This window comes from Perca fluviatilis, chromosome 17, assembly GCF_010015445.1.
Source record: "Perca fluviatilis chromosome 17, GENO_Pfluv_1.0, whole genome shotgun sequence".
NCBI classification, from domain to species: domain Eukaryota; kingdom Metazoa; phylum Chordata; class Actinopteri; order Perciformes; family Percidae; genus Perca; species Perca fluviatilis.
In genome coordinates this window covers 14618275-14638611 of record NC_053128.1, presented here as the reverse complement: position 1 = coordinate 14638611, position 20337 = coordinate 14618275, and the positions used below count along the sequence as shown (strand labels likewise).

General features: G+C 39.5%; 3 protein-coding genes across 4 annotated transcripts in view; 2 read left to right on the top strand and 1 right to left on the bottom strand.

Moving 5' to 3' along the window:
* Positions 1 to 3041: 3041 nt before the first annotated feature.
* Positions 3042 to 6640, top strand: LOC120544925 (eukaryotic translation initiation factor 4E-binding protein 2-like). Its single transcript, XM_039778806.1, has 3 exons — positions 3042 to 3341; positions 5993 to 6187; positions 6299 to 6640. Exons 1-3 carry the CDS (start codon positions 3206 to 3208, stop codon positions 6322 to 6324), a joined length of 357 nt encoding a protein of 118 aa, XP_039634740.1. The 5' UTR covers positions 3042 to 3205; the 3' UTR covers positions 6325 to 6640.
* Positions 6641 to 8821: 2181 nt separating this feature from the next.
* On the bottom strand, positions 8822 to 10633 carry ndr1 (nodal-related 1). The gene is made up of 3 exons (XM_039780760.1): positions 10324 to 10633; positions 9109 to 9893; positions 8822 to 8974 (listed from the first exon to the last, which is right to left on the bottom strand). The coding sequence occupies exons 1-3, from the start codon at positions 10631 to 10633 to the stop codon at positions 8822 to 8824; spliced, it is 1248 nt and encodes a 415-aa protein (XP_039636694.1).
* Positions 10634 to 13709: 3076 nt separating this feature from the next.
* Positions 13710 to 20337, top strand: part of si:dkey-88l16.3 (low-density lipoprotein receptor-related protein 2) — a 32615-nt gene continuing 25987 nt past the window's right edge. For both annotated transcript variants that reach the window (XM_039780594.1, XM_039780593.1), the window contains exons 1-9: positions 13710 to 13836; positions 14707 to 14829; positions 15325 to 15573; positions 16636 to 16749; positions 16875 to 16994; positions 17325 to 17450; positions 18037 to 18240; positions 19470 to 19638; positions 19754 to 19922. In XM_039780594.1, the coding sequence (XP_039636528.1) occupies positions 13779 to 13836; positions 14707 to 14829; positions 15325 to 15573; positions 16636 to 16749; positions 16875 to 16994; positions 17325 to 17450; positions 18037 to 18240; positions 19470 to 19638; positions 19754 to 19922 (1332 nt within the window). In that variant the 5' untranslated portion in view covers positions 13710 to 13778. The remainder of the gene's footprint in view (positions 13837 to 14706; positions 14830 to 15324; positions 15574 to 16635; positions 16750 to 16874; positions 16995 to 17324; positions 17451 to 18036; positions 18241 to 19469; positions 19639 to 19753; positions 19923 to 20337) is intronic.

Here is a 20337-nt window from a genome sequence, read left to right as displayed (position 1 = left end):
ACACATCACACAAATGCACATATTTTCCATGTCCGTGCACATCAGAGCCTCATCCGATATAGCACATGTTTATTACATATCACATGTTTTCAAATGTTACTCCACTCAGGTTTTCAGTTCTGCTCTGTCAGAATCAAAATGTTCTCCTTTTTAAGTTCTGAGTCCTTTCTTTAAAGACAAGTGCGAGACACAAAGCGAGTGCTTCTGAATAAGACTTTGGTGTTGGGGCGGGATGGGGATGCACGGGGGTTTAGGGGTGCAACGTACTGTATGGAGCAGGATGGTGTGTGTGTGTGTGTGTGTGTGTGTGTGTGTGTGTGTGTGTGTGTGTGTGTGTGTGTGTGTGTGTGTGTGGTGGGGAGCTCCTTGGTTCAAATAAGAGGAGACAAAGTATTGAGAATGTGGTCAGCTCTTTGGCCTGTACATGCACATTTGTGTGCAGAGTCCTCCTCTCTGCTGCTCAGCTCCTGGGGAGGCAAAGTGACGTTGAGGAAAAATGAATCAAAAGGTTTTAGTGAAGCGTTACTACCTGCAAAGACAAGACAGTTTCATTAAAATAATGTAAAAAATGTTTCCTTCATTGATTGCAGTAGTTGCATTCAACTCTGTTTTATTTGAGTTACTTCTTTTGGCCTGTTCCTTAATCTTATTTAATCAGCTGCTCTTCCAAGCCTTGAATCTACCAACCAGAGGACAAACAAGATGCCTTTTTTTTATCTAAATCTTAACTAGCAGGATTGATGCAGTTTTCATCTTTTGGATGATGGAGGCCAGTGACTCCCTCAATCTCCAAAGTGACTAGTTAGTCTCGATATGACATTTTGTACTGTATCAGCGCAAGAAATAGGTTAGATTTTGGCGTTTAAAAAATAAATAAAAGCATAATCGTGTGTTAAAGTCATAATCCTTGACATTTTACGATTCCAAGCCTCGTATTCATACTCTTAATGGCATTTTTTAAGCTTGTGCTTTAAATAGATACACAAGTTGCTCCTCTTTGTCATTTCTGACAAAGTAGCCACCAAGGCTGTAGCTACCATTTAAAAATGTGTGTGGAGAAAAAATTTGAAACCTATTTAGACCATCATGTTGGAGATACAATTTACAGCAAATGTTATTGGACATTACACTAATAATCAGCTGCGAGAACAAACTTTTCTGTGGTGGATTATCAAAAATGTGTTAGAGGGTTTCATTAGGGAGGATAGGATTTGTGACCTCAGTATTTCTAAAATCCTGCCCGTGACCTTAACAGCCTCTTGTAGTGTGCTTGCTGCCCCCAGTGGTCGGTACACGTCTTATCAAATGCAACTCTTGGGAGCTATATTATTAAAACACACTTGGTGGCGCCAAATCAACCAGGACTAAAATCTTAAGGATTATAACTTTATTATTATAACAGCCATTATCCTGTTGTTTAGCTCACAGTTAAAATACCAGACATTGATCAATTTTAAATCCAGAGGAAATGTACACTTGGCCACTGAGTGAAATTATGTATGAACAGTCTATGGTATGAACTAGTTTTTTAATTTTAATGGAACTCTTCTTCTTCAGTCCGTGGATAATGCTGATAATAATTTTGGAATGGAAGACTGAATTAAACTGAGCCTGTGCACTGTGATAAACTCAACTTCAACTCCACCACGTTTGTGTTGTATGGAAAGTGTGTGTGTGTGTGTGTGTGTGTGTGTGTGTGTGTGTGTGTGTGTGTGTGTGTGTGTGTGTGTGTGTGTGTGTGTGTGTGTGTGTGTGTGTGTGTGTGAGAGAGAGAGAGATGGTGCTTGGTTCCAAACTTTGTTGGATCGGGGAAGGAGAGAGAAAGTTTTACGGGGCTTGTGACTTGAGAGGACGTGTATCCTTTGGCGATGTAAAAAAAAACAGAAAAGAGTATTGTAAAATTGTAACTGTCGCGAAAGAATAGAGATCACCTATACTCCTTTAGAATGGATACATGACAATGTAAACGCAATATCATATTACTCTATCCTAAGGAATGCAACTGCGCACATGCACAAAAAAATGTTTTTATGAAAATATATGTATAAATATATGACAAAATCTATTTCATTAGAATGCTATGCACCCTCATAGAGTTGTTATGGATGTTCTTTAAGCATTATCTAGAGTAGGCCAACGCCCACATCATGGGGAATGTAGAGGCTTTGTAGCTATGACCACTTGTTTTCTTTTCTTTTGTATTGTCCTGGAGAGAGGATAAACAAACATGTACAAGCCTTTCAATCATTGTCATTCTGACATGAAGATATGTATAGATCATCTTACCCTGTACACCAGCTCAAACCATTTACAAGAATTAATAAACAAAGATGTGACATAAATGTCGTGTCCTGTATTTGTAAAAAGTTTTTGTATATTTTTGCTTTAATATTCCTACATGGACTATTGTGTATTTAGTGTTGGTTTAAGGTGAACCTCATTATAATCTCTCTTTCCAGTAAACTTTATTGTATGGGTCCAAAATATCCTAATTTTTTTTTTAAACATGTCTTCTGGAAAGCACTTTACAATTTTTAAGCTTATAAGCAGTTGTTGGTTTCCAATTTCCTTGAAAAACTGCTCCATTTAAAACTTTTTATTCATTAGTATTTAATATTGGAAGCTTTATTTTCCCTAGCCTATATGTTGATACATGTAAATGTTACCTTTTTGCGTTAGACAAATCTCAGATTTTACATGTTCAGCTGTACTGAACAGTTAAGTTTACACTTTAGCTATTCATTGGAAGTATACCACCTGGACACTGTATTTTCCTTGAAATTAGTAGTCTTTTAGGAAACGTCATACTAATTTACATATACTGCACAATTTGATTGGGTTGTACTGTATGTTTGCTATGACTACACATATTGTCTAATCGCATGAAAAAAGTTTACATATAATTGTCCACCATAGATTTATTCTTGGAAGGGTTAGAAGTATTATCTGTGGTCGATAGAGCAGACTGCAGGTCAGGAAGAACTACAACCTCCACGTGTTGTGACGCCCCTGTTTTCAGCCAATCACAGCTCTCCGCTCCACGTGATGTTCTGAAGGAGGTCCCTGGGTTGTTTTGGACGTGCTCACACAGCACGCGGAGGCACAAGTTGACTTTTCTGTAGCTTCCTAACGTTCTTCACGCTTTAAGCAACTTTCCCCGTCTGTGGCGTTTAAAGTGGCACAAACCGACCCAGTGTTGTGAGAGATGTCAGCGGGAGGTCAGACCACCGGGGGCCGAGATATCCCGGCTGTTAGACGGGTCACCATCCACGATGCTGCCCACATGCCCCAGGACTACTCTACGACTCCCGGAGGGACTCTGTTCAGCACTACTCCAGGAGGTGACCATCTACTGGGTCTTGTCAAAAGATTAAACGAAGTTTAAATATTAGAAATCATTAAACAAATGATTAAGAAAAGATTTTAAGGGACACTTAAACAATGAGAAGACAGTGGGACAAGAAAAGGGTCTGTAAATTGAGATTAAAGCGACAATTAGATGAAAATTAGAAGATCTGGAGAGTGGCGTGGAGATAATTTCTGAGAAAGTTGCCTAATATTTCACCGATATTCCCTCACAGTATGTTAGTTAATCTTGTGTTGCCAAAACATTGGGTTAAAAAATCTATTATGTATTTAGTGTGGCGTGAAAACAGTTAATTGTAAAGGAAACTCCTTTGAGAGCCAGGTCTTGTCCACAGTTCTGTTAATGTTTGACAGTGTTGGTGCTTCCTGACTGCTAATGACTACCAGCTAACCGAGTTAAAGTAATCTTATTAGAGAGCAGTCCTCTGTACACAGATTGCAAATTGCACAGCCCCTTTCACTGTTACTTAGCCTACATGTTTTATAAATGTCACTGTAGGTGTATATATAAAGTGGGTGAATGTTATGCATGCTTTCATTGTCTGTATACCTACAGACAATCTGAAGTATGCCAGACTGATTAACAGACCAATGGAATGATTGTATAGCTAAACTGTTGCCAATCAATTTTTCATGCAATCATTTCATCTTCTCTACATTTGGCTTAATGCAGATTTATTTCTTTGTTTATACTGGTGAAGTCAGTGTACAGACATGATTCCCTTTAACTGCCGTCTTCCCCTGAAGATGTTCTGTTGCGAATCAGAGACTCTTTACCTATTTCAGAAAGTTCTTATGTGTATGAGCATTCATTGGTTCTGGCATCAGTCACTTATGAATAGCAGAGTTGTGAATTCAGTGTGAGTAACCTGTAGCTGTAGAATACTTACACAATCAACGACTGTATGCTCAAATATAGGCCCGTTCTCGGTCATATCCTATTTATAGTTTTGATTTACAGCAGGCTGTTGTTGAGCTGCAGCACCATGTTTACTTGTTGCCTCCACTAGAGGAATAAAATTAGCTAATAATTATCTTATGTGTTGTAAATGCCACCTATTTTTCCATGGATACATGGAAGCTAAAACAAAATGACCAAGCTTTCCCCTACTAACCACTATTTTAGCTTTCTACAAAAATACTAAATTGTTTAGATATAAATTGATGTGTTTTGGCTCAGCACCAAGAACAACCACTCTCACTCTTATCAAACCGCTGAGTTGTTTGGCCCATTTATTTAGTATTTTACTCAAACATCTGTAAGCTTGGCACCTAGGGCACTCCAGTATGGTGACAAAAGTAAAGCAGGAAATGTTTTCCCTCGGTTGTGAGAAAGTTGACTCAGCGTGCACATGCCCATAACAACTGATACTGTGTTCTTTAAGAGATGGGAACAGATTTACACAGATAAAACAGAATTGGGTCGGCCAAGGCGTGTGGATGGCAGAAACTAGGCCATTGGTCATGGGCATGTATGGACGTATATAGTTCTCTGACAGAGAAAACAGTAGGTCTCCACCATACTATGGAGGTGGTTCATACAATATGTATTTATTTTTGACTTTATTCAGGTTAGCTGTTGAATTGTATTATTTTCGATTGAATTCCGTTATGTATACCTGTTTAAACGAGTTACAAGTGTTTAATGTCCATGTTTAATGTTAATTTAATTGAATTTAAGACTTTTTCCATTGGTTACAATTCTTTAATGTCGATATATGCTGCTGAATTTTATTTTATTTTCACCATTTAAACCAGTTACAAGTGTACTCATCAGCAGATGGATTTTACATTACTTATTTTTATTTTTTTTTGTAAAACTGACGCAAGCCTTTATATCAGGGTGCTGTGGTAGAGAAGCCAAAATAAAAAGTTCAGTATTTATAACTTTTCCACAAAACTAAATGTACAATATGAACACAGCTGCTGCAAATATTGATCAATTGAAATTTTACCATACCATATTGTTATCGGGTGATGACTCAGAAATGATGTTGGGAGACGTCAAAGATGACGACCTGTCCGATGAATTCAAATCAAATGCAGCTTTATTCAAACAGTGAACAAACTCTCATGACAATGAGACAACCGTGAGCATACAGACGTGTCTGCCCAAGGGTGACCAAAATGTACTTCAAAATGGATCCCTTTTAAACTCTTTTTTCTGCTCACACAGCCCAAGATATCTATTTCAGTTTACTCTTAACCTGTACCTTTTATGGCACATGCTCCTAATAGATTCCCACATTCCAGGCTCCAATTCCTCTGTGTGACAGTTGTGCCCAAACTCATAATAGATTTACACATTCTAAGCTAGGTCTTCTGTGAGACCATGTCACCTTAAAACTTACTTGTCCCTAGAAACTCCTTAGAATAGATGAGATACATTCAAACATCTGCATGCACAAATACCAAACCTATCACATATGGCAAAATATTGACAATAATGGGCACCTGGGTAGCTCATCTGGTAGAGCAGGCGCCCATATATAAAGGTTTACTCCTCGACGCAGTGGCCCATTTCCCCTCTCTCGCCCTTTTCGTGTCTTCATCTGTCCTATAAAAATAAAGGGCTAAAATATTGACAATATTTAACTTTGGTTTCCTTTGCTGCTGCTGCCTGCAGGTACCAGAATAATCTACGACAGGAAGTTCCTCCTGCAGTGTCGGACGTCTCCTCTTGCTCGTACGCCTCCCAATCTGCCTGACATCCCAGGAGTCACCAGTCCGCTCAAACCCAACTCCACCAGTGACACAAACCAGCCCGAACAGACACCCAGCAATAACACAGAGCACGTCCTGCATACAGAGGAGAGCGCAGGTAAACATATCTGTGTATTTAAAATGGGAACGAGAGAGATGAGCTGCATGTGTTTCTTTAATTGGCTACTTCCCCTCTAATAAACTACAATGCCTTTTCTTTTTCTTGAAGATGCCCAGTTTGAAATGGACATCTGAAGAGAGACAGCCGCAAGGACAAAAGTGATTCCCAACATTTTCATTACTTTTTTTTGTTTACTAAGATAAAATAAATTCTCAGTTGAAATGACAAGTCTTACTGAGCTGTGTAATCTACTTTCAGATTTGTTCTGAAAACAAGATGCCATTTTTTTTGTAATGCTTAATATGTTTTGTGTTGTTGTACTCTTATCAAACAACGCACACTGATGCATCAAATTGTTTCTTTACTTTGAATACACTTGACTTTGTATGCGCTGTGACATATTTGACAAGTAAGTCAAAGTCTTGTTGAAATTAAACCATTCATATTTTATGTGCTTTGACTCATTTGATGACTTTAAATACATCTTTAAAATATCCAACGGTATGCAAATTAATTACTGAAATTATTGTTTAGCCATGTCGTGTAAAGTACCAGTCTTAGAACTGCCAATATTGTGAGAAAGCTGACATTAATAAATCTGCAATAATTGATTTGTTTCCGCTGACACCTGGGGGCAGCAGAAACAAACTATAAACCCAACACTGACATGTTGACATTTTTTAAGTTGATATGGTGAATTTGATAACATACACACACAGCAGATACAGAGCAACATTAATATTTATATGGAGTCATGTTTCTGTCCACCTGATGAGTGTAAGTCCAACATTCACCACTATGTTCACCGCTAACTTTGTCTGTTTGGTGGTGGACAGGCAGTGTGGGCTGCTGGAAATATAATATATACAATATTCTATATTAAAGGACAGGTTTACAGTTTTTCAACTGTCTAAAAGCAATAGTCAGGTGTGTGTAGGTGCTGTCGCAGGTTTAGCAGAAGTGCAATTACTAATGATATTAAAGGGGAACTACGTCATTTTTCAAAATACATACATGTTATTTCTATGGTCTAAGATAGTCAAAACAACATGTCATCTGGTACTTCTCCATAGACAACGAGTATGTTTACATGCCCACCAATATTCCACTATTACTCCCAATATGACAATATTACGAATATTGATACACAAACCAACCAGCCAACAGTTTGCAAGGCTGCAGACCCGATAAGAAGGAGAAACACAGCTACTTTTAAACATTATTAAAGGCTTGGATATCAACAGGTTTTTGAGCACACATCACTACGCTGACCTTTTCAAGAAGCTGGATGAAGGAATGAAAGAGGGACGCTGTGTTTGCACAGTCCAACATGTCCGCCACCGCTGGTAAACTTGCACTGCTAAACGGGAATATTAGTGGAATATTCACTTTCATTAGCCATGTAAACAGCTTAGTTGGAATATCGTCCTTTTCAGAATAAGGACCAAAACCAGAATAGTATGTGCATGTAAACGTAGTCAGTTATTTGTAATAGATGGTATATGGCACTGAGAGCACCCAGGGGAATTTTCGGGGTACATGTGTAGGGTACATTTTCTGTTTTAGACCCGACTGTAGAATCAAGCTCATTTGGGTATGAAAAAGAAAATCACAAGTTTGAGACCTCTCTGGTTTCTGGCTTTGAGAGAGAGTAGCTCATGTTCACAAATATGTTTTGACCTTTCCTAGGCAATGGAAATCAATCAGAATACTTAATTTCGGTTGGCCTTCAACGATGGCTCTGTTCCATTTAGGTATCTCAATAAACTTGCCAGCATCCACAACACTAGGACCCCAAACTTGCACACCTAAATGGAATTCATTTGGGGTTGATGTTATGAATGACCTTTTGGTTTTTTCCTGCTGTAACAAGTCAAAATGTCTGCTGTGAAAGAGGTCTATTATGCCTTATGGTTTTTTTCTAACCCTGTAAAGTAAAGTGAAATGAGCAGCTTAATGTAAACTCCTGTAGAACCACTCAGAAAAAGCAAAACACTTTGTGTGTTGATAAGAAATAATTTATTGTGCATAGTAAACATACAAGTGGGTCAGTGTGACCCAAACATCTCAATAAAGTTAAAAGCGCTAACAGTTTGCATCTGTCCTTTCAATGGCATTAAAACACTCAATAAAAAGAACAATCATAAAAAGAACAGTTTGTACATAAAATCTGTTGTGTACAGCTGTTTTTGTGAATCTTCTATAGTGCATCAGTCAGTGACCATATTGTCCTTTTGTCTTGACCTTGTTTCATTTTGACTGAATCAGTCCTTAAAGTCCTTAAAGACCTGAATTATAGCACATCCACTTGCAATCCAAGGCACAATTTAGGTCACCTAATATTGTACAAAAAGAAATTATACAAAATGTATAACTGGATTTTTAAATTCCATAATTTAGAAAGCTGTGTCCAGGATATACAGTATAGTAGTTCCCTTCTTTCATGCCCAGCAGCAGCAGCCTCTGTGCCAGTGTCAAACTGGACATCTCTGTAAAGTGCCTGTGGACATGATCCATCCACGTTGTGCCTCTGAGTCGCTCAGTTCTGTGGCTAAAGACTCTTCTGAGTGTATACAGCTCAGTAGCTTTAGTGTATCTGGCCTTTGATCAAAAGGTTTTCATGTCTTTTGCTCAGTGGCAGCCGCACTCCTCCACCACCATGTTCTCGTGATGCCTCATGATCATCTTCCCATTCTCAAAGTACAACATGGAAAGCGGTGCCAGGCGTGTTGGCACGCAGGACAGACATGGCACCTTGTCTGAGTGGTGAAGTTTCAGAAGGCTCTGGAGAGAGAAAGAGAGAAAAATGATTGATTAGAACACATGTGCGTAGGGTATTAGTGTACATCATTAATAAGTATGCCCAGTTGCACCTAATACTGAACAATATAAGGAGTCTGTCTTAAGTTCAGTCTTACCTGCATGTACGCATGGTTGGTTGGGGTAAAGGTCTCATCTACTGGTGTTGGACAGCTCCCTTCACAGCGATAGGCGTTGTACTGTTTGGGATAGACGATCCACTCGCTCCAGCCGAGCTTCGCGAAGTCCACCCACATGTCCACCTTCCTGCAGAGAGGACCCTTCTCCTCTTCCTCTGTAGCCTTGCTGGGTGGAGCAGCTCCAGCTCCAGCCACGCTGTGTCCCTGCTGCTGGGTATGGTGGTGCCTCTTGGCCCTGCGGCTCCTCGGACTAAAACCAGAGCCAGCCGTCACACGCTCCCGGTCCAGGCTCACGTACTTGGAGTGCTCTGCTGTGCGGATGAGGGTTGGCATTCGCTGGCTGTTTGGGTTCTGCCTTGAGAAGACCACCATCATGACCCGGTCAGCTGCAGGGTGTTGAACTCCCTCCTGCTCCTGCTCCTGCTCTTCCTCCTCCTTCACCTCAGCCTCCTCCATCCTCTGTGCAGAGTGGTCCCGCTGCAGCCAGCCGCGGAGCATCTCGGTCATGTTGAACACCTTCCAGGAGGAGCGGGAAACCATGGAACTGGGATGAGCTCTCAGGCGGCCCAGGAACAGCTTGTTCTCTGGGCAGTGCATGCCGGAGCATCGATCCCTGTCGGAGTGGTAGATGTCCACTGAGGCTCGGGAAGATTCTGTGAAGGCGGGCAGGCGGACGCGAAGTTCAGCCAGTTGGACATCCTCGCTTGCAGAAATAGAGGACATGTCAAAGGTGACGGACCACCTCTTGCCAATCTGCTGGCAGCCTGAAAGAAATAAGAGTAAAGCAAATTGGTTAACAGTATTCATGACTTGCACGAGAGAATAAGGCACTTAATTGGCGAACACACTTGTCATTTGACTTTGGGCTTGCAAAATATTTGCCAGCAGGAAAAATGTCTCGTCTGTAAACATGTGATGACTTCACAGCTTTTATTCCCACTATAGGGAGTCGCATAAGTGCTGAAATACATTCATCAGGTTTGATTAGACACATGATTAAATTAAGGTGAGTGAAATACATCAACTCACATCCACATATTGTGTATGTTTCATAAGAAACCACAGGCATAGAGTGCTCATTATGTTTAAAATATAGCCCATGTGCACTGCATGCCATTATAAGAATACCACTGCCACGCCATAATACCAAACTTCATTTAATAAAAGTATTTTTTTCTAAAGTTGAATACTCACTCTTAGCGACCAGGCTGATCACGGAGTCGGAGTCGTGCAGACCGGGGTTGTCCTCCGTCATGATGTGGCTCACGCTGGCAGCCGGAGTCTTATCCCGGTCGTCGGTCAGCATGGTCCGGTAGAGCTGCATCATGTAGAAGGGCAGCCTGCTGGCCTGCTGCCTCTGCACCATGCGTCTGGGGCCGGCGCTCATTCCACGGAGCAGTGTGTCAGGACGCAGCCCAGGAAAGGGCTGTGCGCCGAGACCCAGAACTAAATCCACCAGAAGAAGAAGAAGCGCAAAAGAGAAATCTACTGCTGGTCCCTTCATAATTCCCAGGTGTGGTGTTGTCTGTTCCAAAGGTAGATTCCAAATGCTCCAGCCAGGTGAGATGCTGGGATTTATAAGCACACCCCTCTCTCCTAACGTCCTTTGAGCAGATCTGTCAGGCCGCAGATGGCTGAAGGGACATTAAAGACTTAAATGTGACAAGGTCGTTGTGTATCGAAACCAATTGGTCTTTGTAGTGGCGGAGGTGTGGAAACTGTAATATCGCACCACTCTGATTGTTGTTGTTTTGAATATTAAAGATCCCTTTGATAAGAAGCCATGACAATAATATTAGTTAAGGAGATTAGGAGCTGCACAACTGCGCTGTGATTAATGGGGAAGCAACTCGGGAGTTAATCAGAACTCACTTTCTGCAGAGCGAGAAAAGGGGGGTTATAGCCTAAGGTCAACATTTGACACACCTATAATGCAGAAGAAAATCGAAATATGTCCCATGCATTTTAGTCATTGTTAAATTTTAATTGACTTTATACATTACCATCTCGTATTTTTGAAAACTAGGCCTAAACAGAAACTTACAATAACTTACTTGGCTAATACCTATTGCGCATGTACGCGCAGTTTAATATGTTCATGTACATTAATAAATTCCATAACCATAAATATTCAACAAAAACAATATATGTGTGTTTAATCTAAAGGCCATAAAGTTTTACCTAAAGACAATTAGACAAACAACAATAATAAAATGTATTATAGGCTAACATTTTGTTTGAAATTGGATCATATGACCATTTTCATTCACCATTCCATTTCCAAATTAATAATTAATTATCAATAATAAATAAACATCATATACTACATGAGAAAAATAAGCAAAATATTTTTTTCTGTTTCTCTGTTTCTTCTGTAAACAGACTATTTTAGTAATGGTAATAGAGCTAATGGCAACAATGTAATTCCTACACATGGGTATTACATATTCATCCTCAGGTGAGTTTTATAAATCAACAATTTTGAACAGCTTCAATGGAAAGATTTCATACAACACCATCGGATTCTAAAATCTGCCATGCTAATTGACGGCAGCTTGAAAGGAACATTGTTGGCTTTAGACGCGCCAGCTGATCGTCGCCCATTCATAAGTCAAACTGCACACTTGACCTCAAAAGAAAGAATAAAGAGCTGATGGCGAGCTACAAAGCTGTCATTCATTTTGATGAGCTTGATGTGTGAAAATAATCACAGAATACCATTAGGAATAGATGAGTCTTGTTCTTTGAAAGTTCTTTATTGTCACAACATGAAAGAAACTTTTCTTTTAAACTACAATGTGCTGAACATTTAGAGTTTTGCGTAAAAAAGAAACCTATGCAATAATGAAATTATTATATCACGCGAGCATGTAATGTAACTAAGTACATTTCCATTTTATGCTACTTTAAACTACTACTTCACTACATTTTGGAAGCCAATTGTGCCCTTTCTTCCACTACATTTATTTGACAACATTATCGTTACTTTGTAGATTCAGATTATTAATACAAAATATAAATCAACTGATGAATCAGGATTAGTATGGATTAAGCTGCTTATTATATAAAGTAGTTGAAGTAGCCCCACCTTTCCCAGCTGCAACATTAATTAATATAATCCAGTGATATATCCTGAAATTGGCCATTTTGCTTTTGTACTTTATTTTAAAGGTAATAGTTTTAAAGTTCTCCTTAAGTCAAGTTTTATATGCAGAACCTTTACTTGTAACAGAGTATTTTGACACTGGGGTAGAGCTACATTAAATAAAGCAATAATAGTTAATCATATCTGAGTCATTCTTCCGCAACTGGGGCGTACGATGATGCTATTAAAGCCGTGGAGTGAATCCCATTTATGAGAAAGACAATTAAAAAAAAACTTTTGAATGAGTTCATATCCCCAACTACGCTAATTGTAAATATAATGTAACAGCTGTGGTTCATCCATCTCACCAACAACATTCTCACATATCCTAGGAACGAGAAAGAAAACACTTTAGTTAGTTTACTTTTCGTGCGTAAAAAGCGCAAAATCTAATCAAAATGCGCACGGCCTTATCACATCAGAGCATTCGACGGGGGTATAACATCAGTAGCTGTTTACTGATCTGCAAATCAATATTTGGGTGAGTTGCAAGAGTCAACTATTTTGGGCAGCTTCAATGAAAAGATTGCATGAAACACCAACAATCTACTATGATAATTGACAGCAGCATGAAAGGGACATTGTTGACGTCAGACACGCCAGCTGATCGTTCCCCATTCATAAGTCAAACTGCACACTTGACATCTAAAGAAAGAAGAAAGAGCTGATGGCGAACTACAAAGCTTTGACTCGTTTTGATTCGTTCCGTGCGTAACATAGCCAAACCTATCCAAACATCACCTCACTGTAAAGCCCTGAAAGTGGGTTAACATCAGTAGCTGAAGCAAACCATGATGCACCTTCAAAAGAGGAGAGGCATGACAGTCTGCTGTCTCCATCACAGCGTCACTCGTGGACAAGACAGCACATGTACAGCGCTGCTCTCTGTCAGATGAAAGACACTATAGTCTGCGTTCGCGCCCACTAGATCTTCAGCTTTCAAAAACATTACTAACTACATCTGAGGTGAGTGATGATGAGCATTCCTCAAACATGACTGCAGGCCGTCATAATAAAATGAGATAAATGTCGAATGAATTCATTTTGTTTTATTAGGCCCACTTTTGAACATGCGTGGTTATAAAAGCTGGAAAGACAGGAGGAGCTTCTACCCTGAGCCCACAGGGATCCTAAATGAGGACACTGCCTAAGACCATGATTTCACGTGCCAAAAACATAAATAAATTGATTGATTGTTTGCTTGATTGATTGATTGATTGATTTAAATGAGGTCCAATAATGAATAAATTAACAAACAAATAAATATATAAAAAAAGAACATAAAAAACACCGGGTTAAATGAATAAATAATAACTTACATCGCATCAAGTTGTATACAAGATATTTTATTTTATTTTTGGTAACAGAAGCTGAATGATGTGATTGCACCATTGCACCATGGATGTGTAATAAGACCGTTGCACGCGCACCTGCAGCAGTGGAAGCTGATAAAAGCGTTTCCTCTCAGGTGACGCTGAAGGTCCCGATCAGCAGCGCGGGCAGAATGGACTTACGCCAGTTCTTTTGTTCGATTGTTCTGGCAAGTTTGAGACTTTCCCGAGGTAAAGTTGGTTTTATACGTTTTAAGGCATTGTATGATATAATTCAAGTAAATGTGTATATGTAAAATAACATGCAGGGGGGGAGTTTTGACGTTTTCTTTTGGTCTAAACAGAAACGAGGCAATATGGCGTTCTTCTCTGGACCCCGTGGGTTCAGGCTGAAACGGTTGTTTAGGGCGAAATAAATGTAAAAGTGGGTGAAGGTTGCAGTTTGGACATTAGCCAGACTTGATCAAAATCGACCAATGCTATTTTAGCTAACTTTCCTTTAGCATTCTATTGACCATGTGCAAGTATTGAATATGCCAGTCCTTATGTTTGCCCTTTTGAGGCCTTGACATGTTGACACGTCGTAGTAGGAAAAGCACAGGTGTATTCAAACCCGTTAATGGTGGCTGCATTCCACTTAGGAGAGGTCCTGGTATTGTGCATGCTGACTCACTGAAATGGCTTACTGGGACACTTGATGGAATTGAGCCATCGTTAAGGTTATCAATTTCAGCTGTGCTTTTCCTACTATGACAAGTCAAAAATGTCTGCTGCAGATACCATGTAATGGAAAAGGTCCATAGGATGACTTTTTGTGACGAGTTTAACATATGACTTTTATTCAGTAGTAATTCGGTTAGCTAACGTTACGTTTGCCTGTGGCTTTTCTTTTCTAGAATTAGGTCTTAGTGAAATAAATGGACCAGTGATTAACTACTCGGTTTTTAAATTTAGCTTAATTTGTAGTATGTTTTTGAAAATCCTGATCTAAAAAGTGGTGTCTAATTGTAGACAAATTCTACAATTCATTCTCTTCCAGTGATGGCCCGTTGAATTTCCTAAACCTTCATATTTGTCAAATTGTCCTATGTTGGTTTGTAGGTCAAAGTTTAGAATGCCGTAATGGCCAGTGGCAGTGTGATGATGGAAGATGTATCCCTGCTGTGTGGAGATGTGATGGAGGTGGAGACTGTCTGGATGGATCTGATGAAATGGATTGCGTTGGTAGGTATACTTACTGTCACTGTGCAAAAGAACTGTTCTTCACACTTTGCCCTAATACATTGTTAAAATTGTTTAATTGATGAATACTTGTTTTCATTCATTTACTTTTCAACCACACATTGTTTGGAGTACAAAACAAGTCTGAAATGGTTAACTCCATATTTAAGAGGACATGCGTTTTAATAGAATCTGCACAAATTACAGCAGGTTCATTTGTAGTTCATGTTTTAGTAAACTATTAAACTTGAACATATTGACTACCAAAAGGCACAAAGTTGTACAAGACAGCAGAAGCAAAACTGGTTATTTTTAGTCATAGTTAAAATGTTAACATGTTAACAAAAGGTTGTATTGTGATTGTCATGTTACCAGTGGTTTGTCTGGTTGTGTTGATTCAAAGGTCTGTCAGTATAAGAGAAAGCTACTTTTAAACAAATAAGATTAACTTTTGTTTATAAAGTAGAATGAAAGAAACATTTATTTTCTGTCCTTCAGCAATTCAAGGCTCTCCTGAATGCCCGCCGGGTCAGTTTCCTTGTGTTGACTCGGTCGGCTGTGTTGATGCGTCAGCCCGCTGTGATGGACAACACCAGTGTCCAACCGGCTCTGATGAGGAGAACTGTCCAGCTACAGAGGGCTGTTTGGTTTCTGACTGGACCTGTCGAAACCGTATCTGTATCCCCAAAGAGCTGCGCTGCAATGGACTGAATGACTGCCTGGATAATTCTGATGAAGAGGACTGTGGTGAGAAAGAGGAGGGTTAAAAGCTATGCTGCAGGAAACGAGTGTCAGTATGTGGGACTGCAGGGCACAAGTCATGTGTCTTGTTTTTTTCTTATTTATCTATTCTCCTGTATCCACTGTAGCAATGTAAATATGTTTTATTTTTCAAGGTATTGAGATAACTATTCTTTGAGAGGTCTTCAGTCCAGCCTCGTTTTTATATACTAATTTGCTTTGCTAAATACATTTTGTAAGAAAACTAAAAAACTGAAACTTGTCTTTTTACAAAAACCAAAGCCATCTGCACATCTCCATACCACCAGACTGAATATGATCTTTATCTATCTATATTTTTATATATATTTTTTTGTAATCTGGGTGAGTTTACCTTATAAATCAATTGGTACAGTTGCAGTCATTTAAAATGTAGAGCTGGGCAGTATTTTTGTTTGCTGTTCTTTGAAGAAGCTTAAAGTTTGCTTGGTTCGCACCAAGCAGCAAACTCTGGTGCTGAAAAATAAAGCAAACGCGGAAGCACCGACAACTATAGTTTGAGTGGCCACTTGAAGCGGGTTCCAAAAGGGAGTCAATCCCCATAAACCCCATTTTAAAATGCCCAATTTACAGAATAAACTGCTTTACAGCCTGGTACAAAAACGGTTTTGGTCTCTTTAGCTAACGACGGCCGACGACAGGCACATGATGATGATGATGATGATGATGGAAGTGAAAATTAATTCAGTAGTATTTTTCACAGTTGGTTCACTGTTTTGTATCTGCAATGCATACTCTCACTAATGTAAACTGAAATGTAAAGTGATATTCATTGGAATCATTAATTTCTCATTTTGCCATTTTGAATTTTACTATACAGATTTGATCTATCAACGTGATGACTACATTATCATTTGATTAATTCATTAACCCAACCTGATCATAGAGGTGGAGTTATCACAGGAAGGATTGATGTGTTAACAGTATCAGAGTCAGTGACAGGATGTCAGACCCAACCAGGTGACTCCTAATTCAGGGCAGGTATGATAAACTTAAGTGTTTGAAGTACTGATTGTCTGTTCCTTACAGGTTCATGCGATGAGAACGGCATACGGTGTCCTGAGGGAATATGTCTGAGTGCTGAAGGGAGGTGTGATGGGACGAGCCACTGCTCTGATGGTAGCGATGAGCCCATAACCTGCGGTAGGTTTGGGACAGATTTACCTGGGTCACAACTTTACCTCAACTATTGGTTAGCAATATCAACATAATGTTTCTGACATACTTCTGGTGCATGGATTTCTGTAATACTGAGCCACCTCCTGCAGGTCGTCTTTGCTCCATAAACAATGGCGGCTGTAGCCATGTGTGTGTTGATGAATCCTGGGGAGCTCTGTGTGTCTGTCCTGTTGGATATAAGCTCTCTCCCAATGGTGCAGTCTGCGAAGGTGTGTGGTGCATTACAATGACACACTATTCACTTTAAATATTGTTGAGGGCTAATTGATTTTGAAACGAGGGTTACTTCACAAAAGCGCTGAAAATGGATGGTACAGAAACCCAACTAAAGAAAAAAACAGACATCACAGTGGAGTGGTCCTGCTCTTGGCAGTACCACCTTGGACCCTTTACCTCCTTTTCTATTGAAAAACAGAAAATATTAAAACATGCAGAGTTTAAAGAAGCTTCCTTTTGCAGCAGTTTCCAAATCTGTTTTTAATGCACAGTTCATGCGTATGAAGCTAAAACCCACTCTCCCTATCTCTCTCTCTGCTCAGATTTGGATGAATGTGCCCAACCCTTTGTCCCTTGTATGCATCACTGCACTAACACTGTTGGATCCTACTATTGCCACTGCAGAGAAGGCTTCAAACTGAGTGGAGGCTCCACGTGTCTAGCTACAGGTAATGAGGCAGATGCACATAATAAATCTCAACCTTGTTTGGAACCAACTTACCCTCATCTTGGCCAGGGATAATGACTGCTACAAGACAGGATATTTTGACACATCGTGCAACTATAAACCTTGTATCTGCTTATGACGTGAACCTACTCTGGATTTAGTTTCATCCTGAGAAGATCAAACCCAACAACAAAGATTATGTAGCGCACTTGGACAAGAGAGAATTGACGTGTTAATGGGCTACTTTGATGTGGCTAAGCTAATGACGAAGCAAAAAGTTAAACAAGATCAAAGGCTGAACTTTAGATAAAAAGGTGAGCAGGTTACATCAAAATAGATTCTCACTTGAAATATTGCTGAAAAAGATTACAGAATGGGCAGATATGAAGTATTGTCATGTTCTCTTTATTTCTTTTATTTTTTATTTTTTCTGTCAAAATAGTCTTATTTTTTTTGTATGAATGCGACTTTGTTACTTCCTACACTTGTCTTTCTATTTTCGACACTTGGCTCAATTAATTTCTTATACCGGTATATAAGTGATGGTGAACTAACAGTGTCATTTACTCCAATCCAAATATGTGCAGGTAATGCTACCAGATTACTAACTGTGCAGAGGAGCTCTATCGGCCTATTGAATGTGAAGTCTCAACAGTTTGAAGTTATCTACACTCCAGTGTCTGACCCAGTGGCCTTGACTTTTGACGTTGCCCGAGGCTGGGTCTTCTGGGCTGACATCCATGGCAGCATTTACAAAAGCAATGGAGAGCATGGCTGGACAATCTATATAGGTTAGTTTTTGTAAAGAGGTATTATGGTGACACAACTGGATGTGTGTATTATAATTGTGACAAGTTTTATAGATATGTTGTATGTAGTGACTAAAATGAGAGCATAAGATATGGATAGACTGTCGCCACACTGATTTGCTTGGCTTTAACATGCAATGTAGAAATGTTGACATACTTGTGATCACAAGTTGCATTTTCTTGTTTGTATAACTTTGTAATCCCTTAAAGGTCCCATGGCTTGACAATTTCACTTTGAGGTTTTTACCCTTTATTTTTTATTTTTTTAGAGTTCCCCCAGTGGCTAGAAATGGGGATAGGTGTAAACCAAGCCCTGGGTATCCTGCTCTGCCTTTGAGAAAATGAAAGCTCAGATGGGCCGATCCGGAACTTTTGCCCTTATGAGGTCACATGAGCAAGGCGTAACCCTCCTCTGTCTGTCCATAAACCCAACCAACCACCATATATATATATATATATATATATATATATATATACATATATATATACATACACATACATATATATATATACATATATACACACATACATACATACATACACATACATATACATACACATACATATATATACATATATACATATATATACATACATATATATACATATATACATATATATATATATATATATATATATATATATATATATATATATATATATATATATATATATATAGAGAGAGAGAGAGAGAGAGAGAGAGAGAGAGAGAGAGAGAGAGAGAGAGAGAGAGAGAGAGAGAGAGAGAGAGAGAGAGAGAGAGAGAGAGAGAGAGAGAGAGAGAGAGAGAGAGAGAGAGAGAGAGAGAGAGAGAGAGAGAGAGAGAGAGACTTCAAACGAGCAAAGTCGCAGGTCAAGGCCACACCCCCACCCTCCATCTTACCCCCCTCTCTCCTCTTCAATAGCTACAGACACAGAAATGGCACACACTAAAAGGAAAGCTCATTGTGGGACTGGCTCTAGTGGCTGAATTTTGGAAAAGACTTCAGATACAGTATTAGGGAACCACTAAGGTCTATATAAAAGCATCCAAAGAGCACCATGTCATGGGACCTTTTTAAAATTATCCAGTTCATGTAATAAAAAAAAACCTGGGGCTTTTAATATTTTTTTGCAAAAGATGTGATGTTAGGAAAGCCGTTGGTCAAAATTTGGATGTGAACCAAACTGCAGAAGAAAAAGCAATTTATTTCTAAACAAATTACCAACAGGGGAACCTGGAATCAAGAGTCTAGCCTGTGATTGGCTGAATGGAAACCTGTTCTGGACCAATCAGAAGACGGAGTCGATATACATGCAAGCAGCTGATGAGACAAGTTACACTACTCTGCTGAGCAAAAACATCAGTCCATTAGAGTTGGTGCTTCTACCTGTAGAGAGGTATGCCTTTTATTACTTCTATTGTTAAATGAATAAAAAAATACAGCCATCATGAATGAACCCAAAGATGATTCACTGGGTAGTACCTATTCAACTTCCCTTCTCTGCCTCCCAGCATGATGTTCTGGAGCAATGCCGGCCATGGCGACAGAGTGACGATAGAGAAGTCATGGATGGATGGATCAGAAAGAAGCACTCTAATTGTGCTCACTGCTCAGTCCCCCCACAGCCTCACTGCTGATGTGGCTGCCAGGAGGCTGTACTGGATTAGCGACTTCAAGAAGGTGAGTTCAGGAAAAACAAATATACACACTGGAGTTACTGCATTCCATTATGTTACTGCATTGTTGTATGTTGTAGAATTATGATGCATAGTAGGCCTTTTCACAGCAAACTTTTTTTGATTTGTCATAGGAGGAAAAGCACAGGTGTTACTACAGTAATGATAACAATGGCTCCAATTTGGGGTACCTGTTAGCTCATCTGGTATAGCATGCACCCCATGTGCAGAGGCTCATTCCTTGTTGCAGCAGCCATGAGTTTGGTTCCAACCTGTGACTCTTTACTGCATGTCATCCCAGCAGCAATTGCCATAGTAGCCATATTCCAGTATTTGTAGACTCAATATATTTAAAGAAATACACCACAGTTTGTTGAAATGGGGGTATTCAGTCTCCTCTATATTTATATAGGCGGGCA

Coding starts and splice junctions, on each gene's coding strand:
- LOC120544925 (XM_039778806.1), top strand. CDS start 3,206: ATGTCAGCGGGAGGTCAGACCACCGGGGGCCGAGATATCCCGGCTGTT. Junction 3,342..5,992: donor GTTCAGCACTACTCCAGGAG/GTGACCATCTAC, acceptor TGCTGCCTGCAG/GTACCAGAATAATCTACGAC. Junction 6,188..6,298: donor GCATACAGAGGAGAGCGCAG/GTAAACATATCT, acceptor TTTTTCTTGAAG/ATGCCCAGTTTGAAATGGAC.
- ndr1 (XM_039780760.1), bottom strand. CDS start 10,633: ATGAAGGGACCAGCAGTAGATTTCTCTTTTGCGCTTCTTCTTCTTCTG. Junction 9,894..10,323: donor GATCAGCCTGGTCGCTAAGA/GTGAGTATTCAA, acceptor TATTTCTTTCAG/GCTGCCAGCAGATTGGCAAG. Junction 8,975..9,108: donor CCAACCATGCGTACATGCAG/GTAAGACTGAAC, acceptor TTCTCTCTCCAG/AGCCTTCTGAAACTTCACCA.